Genomic DNA, 19,117 nt, shown 5'->3' on the forward strand with positions numbered 1-19,117 from the left:
TTTTATAAGTTTTAAGTCCTCCTGCGCAAGAGCCAAGAGCAATTCCTTTAAAGTTTCTCTAGTCTGTAACTGGACAAACGCGCACTAAGTACACCGTTTCCTCTTAGCTTGTTTTCTGTGTCCTGCGCATGCCCAGTAGGAGGAGATTAGCCCAAATATCCACCTAATGTGGACGGTGATATCTTGAAAAATGCTTAGCGTGGACGCCTGTCGTTTTCACTTGAAACCGGCGTTTTCAAAATTATCCGGCGTACTGTGTACGTAGCCTAAGGCGCACCACCAATCATAGGCCTCCATTCGGAGAAACAACCATCTACTACCGCTCTCTTGCTTCTCCCACAAAGCCAATATCTAATCCAATTTATTATCCCATTTTGACTGCCAAGCAACCAAACCTTCTTAGCCAACCTCCCATGCAACATCTTGTCAAGGGCCTTGTTAAAATCGATGTAGACAACATCCACTGCCTTTCATCATCTTTCCTGGTAACTTCCTCAAAAAATTCTATATGATTGGTTAGACACAACTTACCACACACAAATGCATGTAGACTATCCCTGATCATTCTCTGTCGATCTAAATGCTTACATATCCAGTCCCTTAGAATACCTTCCAATAACTTGGCAGCTACTCATAAGTCCCTGGCTTATTCTTAGAGCCTTTCTTAAACAACGGAAGAACATTTGATATCTCCAGTCCTCCAGCACATCACCCATGGCTAAGTACTTTAAGATATCTTTGCTAGGGCCCCTGCAATTTATGCACTAGACTCCCATAAGATCCGAGGGAACACTTTGTTAGGCCCAGGACATTTATCCACATTAATTTGCCTCATGATAGCAAACACCTCCTACTCTGTAATCTGTATAGGGTCCACAACCTCACTACTGCTTTGTCTCACTTCTATAGACTCAATGTCCATCATCCAAGTAAATACAGATGCAAAAATCCATTTACGATGTCCCCCATGTCTTTGGGCTTTATGCAGAGATGACTACACTGATCTTCCAGAGGACCAATTTTGGCCCTTTCTATTTTTTTTGCTCTTAATACATCTGTAAAATACATCTTGGGATTCTCCTTAATCTGATTTAATAGAGCAATTTCATGCATTTTTTGAGCCCTGCTGATTTCCTTCTTAAGTGTTCTCATGCATTCTTTATATCCTCAGTGCCTCATTTACTCCATCTGGTCTATATCTTCTGTGCACCTCCTTCTTTTTCTTAACCGGAGCATCAATATCTCTTGAAAACCAAGGTTCCCTAAATCTGTTAGCCTTGCCTTTTACTCTGACATAAACATACAAACTTTTTACTCTCAAAATTTCATTTTTGAAGGCCTCCCACTTACCAAGTACACTTTTGCCAGAGATCAACTTGTCCAAATCCACATTTGCCAGATCCTTTTTAATACCATCCAAGTTGGCCTTTCTCCAACACAACACAAAGACCAGATCTATCCTTCTTCATAATTATCTTGAAACTAATGGCATTATGTTCATGAGATGCAAAGTGTTCTCCTACACAAACTTCTGTCACCTGCCCTGTCTCATTCCCTAACAGGAGTTCTGCTATCACACTCTCTCTACTTGGGAACTCTACGTACTGATTAAGGAAACTTTCCTGAACACATTTGACAAACTCTATCCCATACAGCCTCCTTACAGTATGAGAGTCCCAGTCAATATGTGGAAGTCTAAATTTACCTATTATCACAACTTCATGTTTCTTGCAACAGTCTGCAACGTCTCTCCAAATTTTCTCCTCTAAATCCCGCAGACTGTTGGGAGGTCTATAATATAATCCTATTAATGTGGTCATCCCTTTCTTATTCCTCAGTTCCAATGTGGCTGCTCACCATCCCACTTTAGAATGCTGTAGACTCAATCTGAGATGGCTTTGACCCTGGCACCTAATAAGCAACACACCATTCTGGGAATCTCATTCTCATCCACAGAACCTCTCATTCATTTCCCTAACCAATGAATCCCCATCACTACAGCTCGCCTCTTCTCTGAGCCACAGGAGCCAAACTCAGTATCAGAGGCCTGACCACTGTGGCTTTCCTCTGCTTCCTAAAGCTTCTTCAGGTACGTGAAAAGGAAAAAAATAGTTAAGACCAAAATTGGGCCCTTGAAGACAGAAGCAGGTGAATTTATTATGGGGAGCAAGGAAATGGTAGACGAGTTGAACAGGTGCTTTGGATTTGTCTTCACTAGGGAAGACACAAACAATCTCCCAGATGTAATAGTGGCCAAAGGACCGAGGGTAATGGATGAATTGAAGGAAATTTATATTAGGCAAGAAATGGTGTTGGATAGGCTGTTGGGTCTGAAGGCTGATAAGTCCCCGGGACCTGATGGTCTGCATCCCAGGGTACTTAAGGTGGTGGCTTTAGAAATCGTGGACGCATTGGTAATCATTTTCCAATGTTCTATAGATTCAGGATCAGTTCCTGTGGATTGGAGGGTGGCTAATGTTGTCCCTCCCTTCAAGAAGGGAGGAAGAGAGAAAACAGGGAATTATAGACTGGTTAGCCTGACGTCGGTGGTGGGAAAGATGCAGGAGTCAATTATAAAAGACGAAATTACGACACATCTGGATAGCAGTAACAGGATTGGTCCAAGTCAGCATGTATTTACGAAGGGGAAATCGTGCTTGACTAATCTTCTGAAATTTTTTGAGGATGTAACTATGAAAATGGGCAAGGGAGAGCCAGTGGATGTAGTGTACCTGGACTTTCAGAAAGCCTTTGATAAAGTCCCACTTAGGAGATTACTGGGCAAAATTAGGGCACATGGTATTGGGAGCAGAGTACTGACATGGATTGAAAATTGGCTGGCTGACAGAAAACAAAGAGTAGCGATTAACGGGTCCCTTTCGGAATGGCAGGCGGTGACCAGTGGGGTACCGCAGGGTTCAGTGCTAGGATCGCAGCTGTTTACAATATATATTAATGATTTAGGTGAGGGAATTAAAAGTAACATTAGCAAATTTGTCGATGACACAAAGCTGGGTGGCAGTGTGAAATGTGAGGAGGATGTTATGAGAATGCAGGGTGACTTGAACAGGCTAGGTGAGTGAGCAGATGCATGGCAGATGCAGTTTAATGTGGATAAATGTGAGGTTATCCACTTTGGTGGTAAGAACGGGAAGGCAGATTATTATCTAAATAGAGTCAAGTTAGGAAAAGGGGAAGCACAACGAGATCTAGGTGTTCTTGTACATCAGTCACTGAAAGCAAGCATGCAAGTACAGCAGGCAGTGAAGAAAGCTAATGGCATGCTGGCCTTCATATCAAGGGGAATTGAGTATAAGAGCAAAGAGGTCCTTCTGCAGCTGTACAGGGCCCTGGTGAGACCACACCTGGAGTACTGTGTGCAGTTTTGGTCTCCAAATTTGAGGAAGAACATTCTTGCTATTGAGGGAGTGCAGCGTGGGTTCACAAGGTTAATTCCCGGGATGGCGGGACTGTCATATGTCGAAAGATTGGAGCGACTGGGCTTGTATACTCTGGAATTTAGAAGGCTGAGAGGGGATCTTATTGAAACATATAAGATTATTAAAGGATTGGACACGCTGCAGGCAGGAAGCAAGTTCCCGCTGATGGTCCAGAACCAGAGGCCACAGTTTAAGAATTAGGGGTAGGCCATTTAGAACAGAGTTGAGGAAAAACTTTTTCACCCAGAGAGTGGTGGATATATGAAATGCTCTGCCCCAGAAGGCTGTGGAGGCCAAGTCTCTAGATGCTTTCAAAAAAGAGATGGATAGAGCTCTTAAAGATAGTGGAATCAAAGGTTATGGGGATAAGGCAGGAACTGGATACTGATAGTGGATGATCAGCTTTGATCACAGTGAATGGTGGTGCTGGTTCAAAGGGCCGAATGGCCTACTCCTGCACCTATTGTCTATTGTCTTCCCTCTTCCCCAACAGTATCCAAAGCAGCATTCCTGTTGTTAAGGGGGATGGCCACAGGAATACTTAGCACTGGCTGCCTATCCTCTTTCCCCCTCCTGACGGTCACCCTATTACCTGTATCCTGCACCTTGTTTGTAACTACCTCCCTGAATGTCTCGTTGATCAATCCCTTGGCCACCTGAATGATCCGGATTTCATGCATTTCCAGCTCCAATTCCTTAACACAGTCTGAAAGAAGCTGTAGCTGGAAGCACTTCTTGTAGGAATAGTCATCAGGGACGCTGGAGGTCTCCCTGCCTTTCCACATCCCACAAGCATTCCACTATCTTGCCTGGCATCCCCACAGCTCTATCTGCACAATAAAAAGAAAGAAAAATTAAATGGAAAAAAATCCTGAATTCCACACTCCAACACTGGCCACTTTGGCCACTTGACTTGCCAAATGCCTAATTATGCACAATCGAACATCTTTGTGGGAACAGTGGTGTCCCGTTCACTTCTTTTGAACTCTCTCTCCAACTATGCAATCCAATGTCTCCTAGGGAACTGTGGTGCAGAGAACATTCCTGGTACAACCACAACCACTTGGAGCTTAATGCCCTCAGAACTGTGGAGATGTATATTGAGTTCATAAGAAATGGGTCTCTACTCCATCCTCTCATCATCAGCAACTCAAAAGTTATCACCTTTTCAACATTCAGGTTCCTGGGTATCATAATTTCACAGGACTTCATGTGGGAGAACCATATCTCCTTCATTAACAAAATGGCTCCGCAGAAAGTACACTTCTTGTGGCAGTTGGTAAAATTGCACCTTCCCCAGACATACAGGTGCAATTCTACAATGTCATCATAGGGAGCATCCTCACATGAGCCATTACTATCTGACCTGGTGCAACATCCTCTCATGGTATATGGAAACTACACTGAAATATCAGCTCAGCGGAAAAGGTCATTGGGTACAGTCCACAATCAGTGCAGGTCTGTGTCCAAGACAAAGAAACAGGCAGGAAAAATCATTGCAGACACTACCCACCCTGCCAACTGCCTTTTCCAAAAACTCCCTTCAGGAAAGTGCGATAGGGCTAGTAAAATAAGAATTTCACAGCATCTTAAAAGTTTTCCCCCCCAGATAGCTAATCTGATCAAGGATTCTAGTTCACCCCCCCCCACCCTTTATCCATTACTCCATCACTGCACTGTAAATGATTTAAAACACTTTTTATATATTGTAACTACATGCTGGTATTTATCTATTTATACATGTTTTATTCCATATCTGTCCTTTAACCTCTAAGTTTATTAACCTTTTTTATATATATCTTTATTCATTATAATTGTTGAATATTGTTGTTGTTTCTTTTTGTTGCAGTGTTGTGCCCAGATCAGCATACCACAGCAAATTCCTAATACATGTAAATGACCTGTATATCGTTCTCAGTTTTACTGCAGTATACATTAGAAAATTGCCATCCTCCAGCTTATTCACAAAGGCAAAAGTAAAATAGATTAATTTTAATTGCAATAATATGCAGTACAAAAATTAGGAAATATCAGAAAAGGCATTACAGCCTATGCCAATGGATTAGGATGCCATGAGCAATTGATGCAGCTTGCCAATGTGAAGGTATCCCGTAAGTAAAGCTTGCAGAGGTGATTAGTGAGAGGTGAAGGGGAGACAAAGGTGAGAAGTCATTCAGAGTTTCATAATGCTCCAAGAAAGTAAATAACAAATTCCATCACTAATTTAAAAAAGACCATCGATTCATTTTTAAATTGCTTTTGAGATAAGATTGATTTGGTTAGACGTACATGCAAATCCTTTTCCCTTATAGACATTTTAATATGATCTTGAGGCATTGCCTTCAGTTTAAAAGTGTATAAAATATAGAAATGCATGGATTAAAGCGACATTGGAAAGGCATACCTCATCGGGATCACGAGCCACTATAGTTAAATCTTTCACTGGTGTCCCTGATGGATTGTGTTCAAGAACTGAAGTGGTAAAAGAGTTTATTTTTGAACTTTCATTAAAATTGCAAGCATTAAGAGTACAATTATAAAAGGCAGGTGTGTTGTCATTGATATCAGTCACTGTGATGGATACAGTTGTATTTGCAGAGGCATCTTTTCCATGGACATCGGGGTTCTTTTCTTTGGCCTAGAGGGAAGTAAGAAAAAAACTGAGACTTGAATTTATCATTTAGCAGCTAATATTTTGGAGAAAAATCTTAAATATTTTTATACATTTACAATTAGTTATTTTTCCTGTCTGCCCATATTTGACAATTACGCATTGTTGCTCAGGACTGATCATAAAAATGTTGAGTTCAGATTCCTATCTTCATTATCAGTTTAAGTCAACTACCATTATTTCAGTTTTTTGGTTGCATTTAATTAAGTTTTACTTCAGAATTTCTTCTTCTGTGCTGATGCTTGCTGTTCTTTCTGTTTAGAAATAAAATCCCAAGTGCCCAGGAGTCAAGGGAGCATTCCTATTCCTTCTGAGACCACAGCAATGATAATCAATAGAATAACATAAATTTTGTTCAGCAGCTACAGGAGCTACTGAAGGAATGGTCCCTGTATCTGCTACAAATCATTTTCTTATTGGACTACCTCAAAGGCACTAAGCCCATCATTTACAACTCATTTCTACTGTAAAAATTGCAGAACCGTCTTTGCCTATGAAACATTGCAAACAACAAAGGTGCAAAAATGGTCTTTATTAATATATTTTAAAACAAACAGGATAAAATGTACATTACGTAGTTTATCCACTGTAAGAGAATTTAATCTTGTTAATGGTATCTGGAATCATGAGTTGTTCCTGGCCTCATCACTTCCTATCTGATGAATTCAAGGGGAGGAGGACACATTAAACCAAAGTATGTCAATGGGTTTTGAGTTACTCTGTTTATTTTACCCAGGATATAGCATAAAGTTCAAAATTCTGATAAAAAGTACTTCATGAAATGCATTCTCTGAATACTGCATCAATGTGCAGATTAATATTATTTCATCCAATACATTATACAATTTTAAATATACATTCTACCTTACGTTATATTTTTATAGAATATGTTCCTCTGTGTTTCCACTTACCATAACTTGCAGTTCAACAACTGTGTTAAATTCAAGAAGATCTTCTCTGTCCAGTAACCCCTTGACACGTATTTCTCCATTCACAGGATCAATTTCAAATAATCCTGGAGGCTTTGAACCTGCATAAAACGTGAAAGGCTGACAAAAGCTGCATTTTTTTCATGGAAAAATGGAGCAATTTTTGATCCATCCCTAGCTGATCATTTTCGTTTAATAGTTTGTCATACTAATTTCGAACAGGTTCACAACAACCTACTGATAATATTGCAATGTTTTCAGGAGTTCGGAGTACACACTTTCATCTTCAGCAAAACACACTCCCTTCTTAGCCTGCCCTAAGAGGCACACCTACCATTTTAGCTTTCACTTTCCAACAATTTCAACACCCAAATAGGTGAAATCATTTGCACTTTTGCAATTTAGTGTACAGCAATTAGTGTTCACAAAATAATCTCCTCTACAATGGAGAAATAAAAAGCAGGTTGGGGAACGTGTGACGGAGAACTTGCAGATCTCCTTCAATTTAATTTCTATGATGTCCAACTCAAGCTGCAGAAACAACAGCTTATCTTCAAAGTAAGCAAATTAAAGCTCTCAGAATTTAACATGACCAGTTTTTCTAGTTTATATCAGAACGAGTTATTTCTGATAAAATGTCATCAACTTAGATTTATCCTCTGCACAGATGGTGTGTATTTTTTGATTTTCTGTTTTTATTTTTTTTATTGTTGCACTCATCTGAAAGTGCAGGAGCAATGTAGAAAATTAACCAACAGTGAAATAAAAAAGCATATAAGTTATTGAAAGTGGATGATCTCTTTACGGCATATTAAGAATAATGTTTTGATTTTATCATGTACACACTTAATTGCCTGATAGCGTGGGAAATATATAGCAAAATTTCAAATGAAATCAACACTCAGATTCATAAGAAAGTGTAAAAGTAGAGAATGAAAACACTATGTCTACCTACTTTGAATAGCATATGTAATTTCATCATTAATTCCTCGATCACCATCTGTGGCGAAAACACGAAATACTGAAGATCCCTGCAAAATAAATGTTATTCAAAACCTTTTTCTGCAGTTAGTTCCAATAGCAGCATGATTTACATAATTAATTGTGAACATTATGCAATATTCAATAACTGACTATCTCGGTCTTTCTGTTAGATTTCAAATTATTCGTGTTCTTGAAGTTGTTTATATTTTATTCCATGTTTCCTTTTTAAATCATACAGTATAACAAGCACATTGAAGTATACAGAAACTTTACGTGTATGTGTTTTGTGTTGGGCACGTGGCCAAGTGGTTAAGGCATTCGTCTAGTTATCTCAAGGTTGCTAGTTCGAGCCTCAGCTGTGGCAGCATGTTTGTGCCCTTGAGCAAGGCACTTAATCACACATTGCTCTAGTCTGTGCGAGGAGTGGCGCCCCACACAGACTTCCAATCTGCGCCTTGTAAGGCATGAAAATGCCCGACGCAGGCCTCTCATGGTCTGAGTCGACGTTCCCTCCCTTACGTATATGGTACACTATAAAAACTTCTAAAAAAAAATGATTTGCAAGGTCCACATCTATTGTGGCCTACGTAAGAATATTTCCTGTCCAACATGAAGCCAACTTTACCAGTTAGTGGAGTCAAAATTGTGAAATGTTCAAGACAAACAGAATTATCTACACAGATTTGCTCTCTCTATCCAATCCCAAACATTGCCCCAGCTAAAGGTGAATCCATTGGTCCAAAATCACAATTTAAGTTTCTAACCTACTCATTCATATCACAAGATACTATGTGATTATAAAAGTCTATTGAAATTTGAGAATGAATAAGTAATTACATATCACTTCCATCTTCCCCCTAGGGAAATCCATTCCATAAACCATTCACTGATCACAGAGAGATCGTTAATGCCCAAATGTGGATGGATTAGAGAAGAATGGTGGATATCATTTTATTTTGAATAAGTCAAGGAAGTATGCTTCAACATGACCACTCATTCTATAATAGCCCAATGTGGATACAATTCATACTTCCTCAACTTTCGTTCCACAAGTTTTCCCCTAATCTCTGGTCCACAATCTCTAATCCAAGTTGCCATTCACCATTTCTTCTGACTTTAAAGGCATAATCTTTCATGCTCTATTTTCTGTTGACTATCTCACCCTGGCCATCCATGATCTCACTCCCTTTAGGCCTTCCTTCAATGAATGATCTTTTCCTATAGGCCCATCTATAATCCATCTGCAATGCTTCCTCTGTGGTTACTAGTTGCATGTTAGTGCAGGGCTTTCACTAGACTACTTATTTCTTCTGAACATCAATTTAAAGAAAGAAAAAAAACTACTAATACTGCTAAGATTAAATTTTGGGTTGTGTGGTGGAGATAGGTCCCTACCAAAGGAGGTGTAAGGCGCTCCTTCCCTCTGCTAGCCTGCAGGTCACCCATGGGCAAGCTGTAACACCTGCTTAGCATGCCCACTCCCCAATCAGAGTCGCATGAAGCCATGGAAGCAGGTGGTGGATGGTCATGTGAGCAGTTGGTTAATATCACAAGTCCTGGGTATGCGACCACTGACTCCAGGCAGATAATCTCTGAAGAGTATTGATAATGGCAGGGGTCAATCTATCTTCTTTAAATAAATCCAAAAAAGAATTAATACCTTTATTTTTCCAAAGTAAAAAAATTGGATCACTCAAAGAAGGCTTAAAAAAGTAATTTCGATAAATTAAACTACAAAGTTTAAATTTTTTAAGATTAAAAAAATTGCGGAACTGGAGCCAAATTTGTAAAGAATGCTTAATCACAGGGTATAGGTTTAAATGTTTTGGTCTTGTTCTATACTGGAACAGTTCTGAAAGTCCATTTTTTCGACAATTTCAAAAGCACTTAAAATTAATTTACAACCTAACAAATTAACTGTGCTTTTTGGAATAATTCCTCAAAATATCAGTGGTATCTCTGTGTCTGACCAACAAGTTATTGCTTTTGTTACATTGATAGCTAGGAGGGCCATTTTGTTGAAGTGGAAGGATACATCAGCTCCCACTTTGTCACAATGGTTCTCTCAAGTGATGCTATGTCTTAGTTTGGAGAAAATTAGAAGTTGAACCTTTGAATCTTTATTTGATTTTGAGAAAAGATGGGGTTTGTTTGCTCGTTATTATCATTTGAGTTAATTGATAGATTTCCTCCATGATCTAATTGTAAATTTTTGTTTTTTTTCTTGCTAGCAGTTTGATGTTTATCTTTAGAAGCTTTTTGTATGATGCATGGCTCCGGGTTGCACACCTAATGGGGTTTTTTTCCCACTTTTTCTGCTTAGAAGGGTTTTTTTTATTATCACCAAAATTTTTCAATCCTTAAAATAATGTTTTCTTTTCCTTGAGACATTACAAGTGTTGTTTACTTCGATGTACACATGTTATTTTTCAATAATATAATAATAATTAAAAGATTTGAAAGATAATGGCAGGGGTCATCCATCCTGTAAAGACACTGCCCAGAAGAAGGCAATGGTAAAGCGCTTCCGTAGAAAAATTTCCCAAGAATAATGACTGCCATAGACCATGATCACCTACATCATGATATGGAACATAATGATGATGAAGATTAAACAGGCACAAGAAACCCACAAGAACCCCACTCCCAGTCATTCAGACTCCAGTTTCCACTCTTTCCCCATCTCCTTAGAAGTATTAGAGTCATTACTTCAACAGATTATTTATTTACATCACCCTTCCTCCACCTTCATACAATAGCTTTAAACTTTCTGGGCAATATATACTAGCAATGCATACATACCACTGTTGAATTCTCAGAGACTGTGGTTTGATAAGGGGTTCTCTGGAATTCTGGGTTTATGTCAGGGACATCTTTAATATTAATAACTGCAAATGCAGAAGATGTTCGAATAATAAAATTTCCAAGATATTCTCCACCAAGATCCTAGAAAACAAACACTATATTTATTCAGAACTTAAACCAATAAAAAATAAATACAGCAATTTAATCAAAATAATTGGAACCTTACTGAAGCATTGATCTTTAATTGATAATGCATGCTTTTCTGGTTGTAATTCAGTGTACCATTCAAAAAAACACTTCCATTCTGCTGAATTCCAAAAAGATAAGGGTCATCTGGCAGAGCCTGTAACAGGATAAGAAAAAAGGAGTTATCCAGCCATTTAGAAGCTATCAGATAATTAATGACTCACTGGTATATGATTCATACAATGAGTGGTACAATTCACATAATACAGGAGCAGTTAACGCGAGAGATTCTGCAGATACTAGAAATCTGGAGCAACACGCACAAGGTGCTGGAGGAACTCAGCAGGTCAGGTAGCATCAGTGGAGGGAAATGTCAGTTGACACTTCGGGCCAAGATCCTTCATAAGGACAATTGCAGGATCAGTTGAGCATGGTATATCTTCAGTTAAGCACACACGTTGTGTTCCTTCTCTGAAATAGTTTTGGTACTGGTGTTGAAATTGATAGAAAAGTGAATATACAGTGCTGTGCAAAAGCTTTAGGCATATACAGTATACTTCTTGATGGAAAACAACAAAGGCAGGATTTCCTATACAACTATCAAACAGAAAACTTAGTAATTTCAGAATTAAGTGAGTTGGTTTCCGTACATCAATAATATTGTGTTACAAATATTGATATGTAGCATTCTGAATGACAAGAAATTCTGCAGATGTTGGAAAGCCAAAGCAACACACAGAAAATGCTGGAGGAACTTGGCAGGCCAGGCAGCATCTTTGGAAATGAATAAAGAGTTGACATTTTGGGCCGAGACTCTCCCTCAGGATTTGAAAGGAAGGAGAAGATGCCAGAATAGAAAGGTGGGGGGAGGGGAAGGAGGGTAGCTAGGAGGTGATTGGTGAAGCCAGGTGGGTAGGAAAGGTAAAGGGCTGGAGCAGAAGCAATGTGATAGGAGAGGAGAGTGGACCATAGGAGAAAAGGAAGGAGGAGGTGATAAGCAGGTGAAAAGAGGCAGGAGGCCAGAGTGGAGAATAGAAAAAAGAGGGAAGGGGATGAACAATTATTTTTCACCAGAAGGAGAATTCGATCTCCATGTCATCAGGTTGGAGGCTACCCAGACAGAATATAAGATGTTGCTCCTCCACCCTGAGGGTGTCCTCATCATGACAATTGACCAACATGTTGGAATAGGAATGGGAAATGGAATTCAAATGTTTAGGCACCAGAAAATTGTGCTTTTGGTGGATGGAGTGGAGGTGCTCTACGAAGCGGTCCCCCAATTTATGACAGACTTACCAACATAGAGAATGCTACATAAGGGGCACCAGACACGCAGATGACCCAGCAGATTCGCAGGTGAAATGTTGCCTCATCTGGAAAAACTGTCAGTCCCTGAAAAGAGGTGAATGGGCCAATGTGGCACTTTGGCTGCTTGGAGGGTTAAGTGCCGGGACGGAGATGAGTGGGGAGGGTATGAATGGGCAAGGGAGTCATGGAGAGAGCGATCCCTGTGAAAAGCAGGAAGGGAAGGGAAGTAAATATATGTTTGGTGGTAGGGTCTCTTTGGAGACGGTGGAAGCTGCAGAGAATGAAGTGTTGGATGTAGGGGCTCAGAGACGGTAGATAAGGAGAGGAGGAACTCCATCATTGTTAAGGCAGTAGGAAGATGGTGTGATCACACCATGTTTTGGAAATGGAGGAGATTCAGATGAGGCCAACATCAATGATGGAGGAAGGGAAATCCAGTTCTTTGAAGAAGGAAGACATCTTTGATGTCCTGGAAAGGAAAGACACATCCTGAGAACAGATACAGCAGAGACAAAGGAACTGAAAAAAAGGGAACAGCATTTTTACAGGAGACAGGTAAAAAGGGGTATATCAAGGTAACCATGGGAAAAGATGTCAGTTGACAGTCTGTCTCCAGAGATGGAGGCAGAGAGATCAAGAAAGGGAGGGAGGTGTCAGAAATGGACAAAGAGCAGGGTGGAAGTTGGAGAAAAAAACTGATAAAGTTGACAAGCTCAGCATGGGTGCATGAAGTAGCACCAACGTAATAGTTAATGTAATTGAATTGACTTTATTTCTTACTTCCTTCACAGACATGAGTAAAAATCTTTACGTTATGTCTCCGTCAGTATGTGCAATGTGCAATTTAAAGTAATCTGTAATAAAAAGTATGTACAATAGGAGAGTCAGTATGGCATAGAATTACAATTGTATCAGCTTGAGTTAACCAGTCTGATGGCCTGGTGGAAGAAGCTGTCCCAGAGCCTGTTGGTCCTGGCTTTTATTCTGTGGTACCGTTTCCTGGATGTTAGCAGCTGGAACAGTTTGAGGTTGGGGTGACTCGGGTCCCCAATGAACCTTCAGGCCCTTTTTACACACCTGTCTGTAAATGTCCTGAATAGTGGGAAGTTCACATCTACAGATGTGCTGGGCTGTCCATACCACTCTCTGCAGAGTCCTGTGATTGAGGGAAGTACAGTTCCCATACCAGGCAGTGATGCAGCCAGTCAGGATGCTCTCAATTGTGCCCCTGCAGAAAGTTTTTAGGAATTGGGGACTCATGCCAAGCTTCTTCAACTGTCTAAGGTGAAAGAGGTGCTGTTGTGCTTTTTTTCACCACACAGCCAGTATGTACAGACCAGGTGAAATCCTCAGTGATGTGTGTGCTGAGGAACTTAAAGCTGTTCGCCCTCTCAACCCCAGATTCATTGATATCAACAGGGGTGAGCCTATTGACGTCAATGGAGGAAGAGTTGGGGGCATCACTGGGAAGGTTGGAATATGGACTGTTCTAGGTTGCTTAATGAGAAGGCCGCCATAGCTGTGGCCCACACGGGTGTTCGTGGATACTACTTGAGTCTGGAGAAATTGGGAGAAGCCAAAGGTAAAATTGCTGAGGGTGAGGACCAGTTCTGCCAGACGGAGCAGTATGGTAGTGGAGGGGAACTGGTTGGTTCTTTTATTGAAAATGAAGCAGAGATCTTTAAAGGCTTCTTGGTGGGAGATAGAAGTGAATAGGGACTGGACATCTATGGTGAAAATGAGGTAGTCAGGACCAGGGAGTTGCAAGAGGAGATCGAGCGCATGAGAAGTGCTACGGATATAGGTGGAAAGGGGTTGAACCAAGAGGGATAGAATGGAGTCGAGGTATATGAGAAGACATTAGTTCAGTGGGCAGGAGCAGACAGAGGCAATGGGCTTACCGGGGCAGTCAGGTTTGTGGATTTTGGGTTGGAGGCAGAAACAAGCAGTGTGGAGTAAGGGAACCATGAGTGTGGTGGCAGTGGATGGGAGATCTCCTGAGTAGTTAAGGTCAATGATGGTGTCAGAGGGAGTTTTCTGATGGTCCGGAGTGGGGTCCTTCTCAAGGGGTAGGTAAGAGGAGGTGTCTGAGAGTTGCCGTTTAGGGTAGAAGTCAATCCACTACACTACAACAGCACCCCTTTTGTTTGATGGTAAGGTTGGGATAAGTGAGAAGAGACTGGAGAGCAGTGCATTGTGAGGGGATAGCACGTAGCACTCTTCGAAAATTTTTACTGAAGTTTATGTTTCTTGGGGTTTGTTACTCACAATATAGTTTACTCCAAAATATTTTGCAACATGATGGATTTTTTATACAGTATTTCATTTGGAAAAAGACACAAAAGACCACAGATGCTGGAGTCTAGAGCACCAAACGATCTGCGGGAGGAACCCAGCAGGTTAAAGCAGCATCTGTGGGACGAAAGGAATTTCTTGATGCAGGATTTCAATCCAATATGTTGACAATCCCTTTCCTCCCATAGATTCTGCTTGACCGGCTGGGTTCCTCCAGCACCTTGTCAGTTGTACCAAGTGATTAAAGTTTGTGCTGAAATATTATTTAAATTTTCCAGGAGATTTTCTACCATTTTCAGAGTTATGAAATTATAGGCAGGATGGGCCCCTAAAATGAATACAATAAATTGAAGATAAGTGTTTTGAGCAATGGGATGACCTGGTTTGCCTGTCAGCTGTTCCATCCTCCTTTTCAAAATAAAGGCTCCCATTTATTTTGATTGCCAACGGAGCAGTTGTTCTAAAGACAAAATTGGGTCATCTCAAGCAGCAGTTCTCTCAAAGCTGTTTTTCAAAAGTATGTTCATCAGGAACTGTAATCACAAGAAGCCAGAAGTAACAAATAATAGAAATTTTAAAAAATCACTGCCATTTCTTGGTTTTCCAATAACACTGTACTTACTTCTACAATCTTGTACTGTACTGTTCCAGCAGGTCCAAGATCATTATCCACTGCCTTTACATTAAATAATATTGCACCTTCAGTTTCATTCTGTAAAAAGTAAGTATATTCCATAATTATATGATGGGAAGAATTTAAACGGAGTGCATTTTTTCTTCAGCGGTTTGATCGAGGCATGACTGTGCCAGCGCATGTACGTCAGTGAGTTAGAACGGCAGGAAGAATTTAAAAAGAAGACAGCTTTATAGGGCAGGCATTAGAGTAGAGGGAGCCAGAGTAGGAGGGCTTCGGCGATAACGGGTCGAGGCGAGGTAGGTTACTAGTGAAGAGTATGAAGCATATCTGTGAGGCTGGTGCTCTGTACTGTGTGTGAAGGATGTGAGATGTCCAGGAGACTCCCAGACTTCCAGACAGCTACATCTGCGCCAGGTGCATCAAGCTGCAGCACCTTAGGGACTGTGTGAGGGAACTGGAGTTGCAGCTCAAGTCAAGTCAAGTCAAGTCAAGTCAAGTCACTTTTTATTATCATTTCAACCATAACTGCTGGTACAGAACATAGTAAAAGTGAGACAACTTTTTTCAGGACCATAGTGCTACATGAAACAACACAAAACCACACTGAACTACGTAAGAAAAAACACAAAAACTACGCTAGACTACAGACTTATCCAGGACTGCATAAAGTGCACAAAACAGTGCAGGCACTACAATAAATAATAATAAATAATAAACAAGACAATAGGCACAGTAGAGGGCAGTAGGTTGGTGTCAAGCCAGGCTCTGGGTATTGAGGAGTCTGATGGCTTGGGGGAAGAAACTGTTACATAGTCTGGTCGTGAGAGCCCGAATGCTTCGGTGCCTTTTTCCAGATGGCAGGAGGGAGAAGAGTTTATATGAGGGGTGCATGGGGTCCTTCATAATGCTGCTTGCTTTGCGGATGCAGCGTGTGGTGTAAATATCTGTGATGGCGGGAAGAGAGACCCCGATGATCTTCCCAGCTGACTTCACTATCCGCTGCAGGGTCTTGCGATCCGAGATGGTGCAATTTCTGAACCAGGCAGTGATGCAGCTGCTCAGGATGCTCTCAATACAACCTTTGTAGAATGTGGTGAGGATGGGGGGTGGGAGATGGACTTTTCCTCAATGACCTTCCTCGGGTCAGGGAAAGTCAGGTGATAGAGAGGAGCTATGGACAAGGAGTCACACTGGGCCTAGGGAGACAGATAAGTGGGCAGCAGTCAGAGAGGGAAGGGCAAGAGTCAGATACTAGAGAGCACCCCCGTGGCTGTTCCCCTTAACAATAAGTACTCCTGTTTGAGTACTGTTGGTGGGGGGGGGGCGGGGGAATGACCTACCTAGGGGAAGCAACAGTGGCCACACCTCTGGCACAGAGTCTGGCCCTGTACTCAGAAGGGTAAGGAAAGGAAGAGGATGGCAGAAAGGAGATTCCATAGTTAGGGGGTCAGACAGGCGATTCTGTGGATACAGAAAAGAAATACGGATGGTAGTTTGCCTCCCAGATGCCAGGATCCGGGTAGTTTCTGATCAAGTCCACAATATCCTGAAGTGGAAAGGTGAACAGCCAAAGGTCATGGTACATATTGGTACCAATGACATAGGTAGGAAAAGGAAAAGTTCCTGAAAACAGACTACAGGAAGGTAGGAAAGAAGCTGAGTAGCAGGACCACAAAAGTAGTAATCTCGTGACAGTGAGTATAGGAATAGAGTAAGGTGGAGGATAAGTGCATGGCTGAGGGTTTGGAGCCGGAGGCAGGGATTCAGATTTCTGGATCATTGGGACAATTCTTGGGGCAGGCGTGACCTGTACAAAAGGGATGGGTTGCATTTGAATCCGACCAATATCCTGGCAGGGAGGTTTGCTAAGGCTATTGGGGAGAGTTTAAACTGGAATTGCAGGGGATGGGAACTGAAGAGATGGAGGATGGGGTGGTTGGCTCACAAATTGGGAATGCTTGGAGACAGTGTGAGAAGGTGGATAGGCAGGTGATAGAGAAGGGATACGCTCAGACCAATGGTTTGAGATGTGTCTATTTTAATGCGAGGAGTATTATGAACAAAGCAGTTAGGGATGGGCAGGTGATAGAGAAGGGATACGCTCAGACCGATGGTTTGAGATGTGTCTATCTTAATGCGAGTAGTATTATGAACAAAGCGGATGAGCTTAGAGCGTGGATCAGTACTTGGAGCTATGATGTTGTGGCCATTTCAGAGACTTGGATGGCTCAGCGGCAGGAATGGCTACTTAGAGTGCCAGGCTTTAGATGTTTCAGAAAGGACAGGGAGGAAGGCAAAAGAGGTGGGGGTGTGACACTGCAGATCAGAGATAGTGACACGGCTGCAGAAAAGGCGGAAGTCATGGAGTGGTTGTCTACTGAGTCTCTGTGGGTGGAAGTTAGGAACAGCAAGGGGTCAATACCTCCATTGGGTGTTTTCTTATAGACCACCCAATAGTAACAGGGAAATCGAGGAGCAGATAGGGATTCTGGAACCGTGCAATAATAACAGGGCCGTCGTGGTGGGAGATTTTAGTTTCCCAAATATTGATTGGCATCTCCCTAGAGCAAGGGGTTTAGATCGGGTCTAGTTTGTCAGGTGTGTTCAGGAAGGCTTCCTGACACAATAAGTAGATAAGCCTACAAGAGGAGAGGCTGTACTTGATCCGGTATTGGGAAATGAACCAGGTCAGGTGTCAGATCTCTCAGTGGGAAAGCATTTTGGGGATGGTGATCAGAATTCTATCTCCTTTACCATGGCATTGGAGAGGGCTAGGAACAGACAAGTTAGGAAAGCATTTAATTGGAGTAAGGTGAAATATGAAGCTATCAGGGAGGAACTTGAAAGCATAAATTGGGAGCAGGTGTTCTCCGGGAAATGCATAACAGAAATGTGGCAAATGTTCAGGGGATATTTGCGTGGCGTTCTGCATAGGTACGCTTCAATGAGATAGGGAAAGGATGGTAGGGTACAGGAACCATGATGTACAAAGGCTGTTGTAAATCGAGTCACAAAGAAAAGAAGAGCTTACGAAAGGTTCAAGAAACTAGGTAATGATAGAGATCTAGAAAATTATAAGGCTAGCAGGAGGGACATTAAGAATGAAATTAAGAGAGCCAGAAGGGGCCATGAGAAGGCCTTGGCAAGCAGGATTAAAGAAAACCCCAAGGCCTTCTACAAATATGTGAAGAGCAAGAGGATAGGACCTGAGAGAATAGGACCAATCAAATGTGACAGGGGAAAAGTGTGTGTGGAACTGGAGAAGATAGCAGAGGTACCTAATGATAACTTTGCTTCAGTATTCACTATGGAAAAGGACCTTGGCAATTGTAGGGATGACTAACAGCGGGCTGAAAAGCTTGAGCATATAGACATTAATGAAAGAGGATGTGCTGGAGCTTTTGGAAAACATCAAGTTGGATAGGTCACAGGGACCGGACGGTATGTACCCCATGCTACTGTGGGACGTGAGGGAGGAGATTGCTGAGCCTCTGGCAATGATCTTTGCATCATCAATGGGGAAGGAGAGGTTCTGGAGGACTGGAAGGTTGCAGATGTTGTTCCCTTATTGAAAGGAAGTAGAGATAGCCCTGGAAATTACAAACAATTGAGTCTTACGTCAGTGGTTGGTAAGTTGATGGAGGAGATCCTGAGAGGCAGGATTTATGAACATTTGGAGAGGCATAATATGATTAGCAATAGTCAGCATGGCTTTGTCAAGGGCAGGTCATGCCTTATGAGCCTGAGTGAATTTTTTAAAGATGTGACTAAACATATTGATGAAGGTAGAGCAGTAGATGTACTGTATATGGATTTTAGCAAGGCATTTGATAAGGTACCCCATGCAAGGCTTATTGAGAAA

At 41.5% G+C, this 19,117-nt stretch overlaps 1 protein-coding gene across 4 annotated transcripts in view; it reads right to left on the reverse strand.

The window, feature by feature from the left end:
* The window catches only part of cdhr2 (cadherin related family member 2), a 152,924-nt gene that overhangs the window by 84,601 nt on the left and 49,206 nt on the right, over positions 1-19,117 (reverse strand). For 3 of the 4 annotated variants that reach the window (XM_063053444.1, XM_063053446.1, XM_063053445.1), the window contains exons 7-12: positions 15,241-15,330; positions 11,056-11,172; positions 10,827-10,970; positions 7,996-8,071; positions 7,023-7,141; positions 5,845-6,078 (exon numbers count right to left, since the gene is read on the reverse strand). In XM_063053444.1, coding sequence (XP_062909514.1) covers positions 5,845-6,078; positions 7,023-7,141; positions 7,996-8,071; positions 10,827-10,970; positions 11,056-11,172; positions 15,241-15,330 — 780 coding nt within the window. Of the gene's footprint in view, positions 1-5,844; positions 6,079-7,022; positions 7,142-7,995; positions 8,072-10,826; positions 10,971-11,055; positions 11,173-14,997; positions 15,106-15,240; positions 15,331-19,117 lie in introns of those variants that run through there. The other variant, XM_063053447.1, reaches the window with a different exon arrangement.

The sequence above is a fragment of the Mobula hypostoma genome, chromosome 7 (genome assembly GCF_963921235.1).
Source record: "Mobula hypostoma chromosome 7, sMobHyp1.1, whole genome shotgun sequence".
NCBI lineage: Eukaryota > Metazoa > Chordata > Chondrichthyes > Myliobatiformes > Myliobatidae > Mobula > Mobula hypostoma.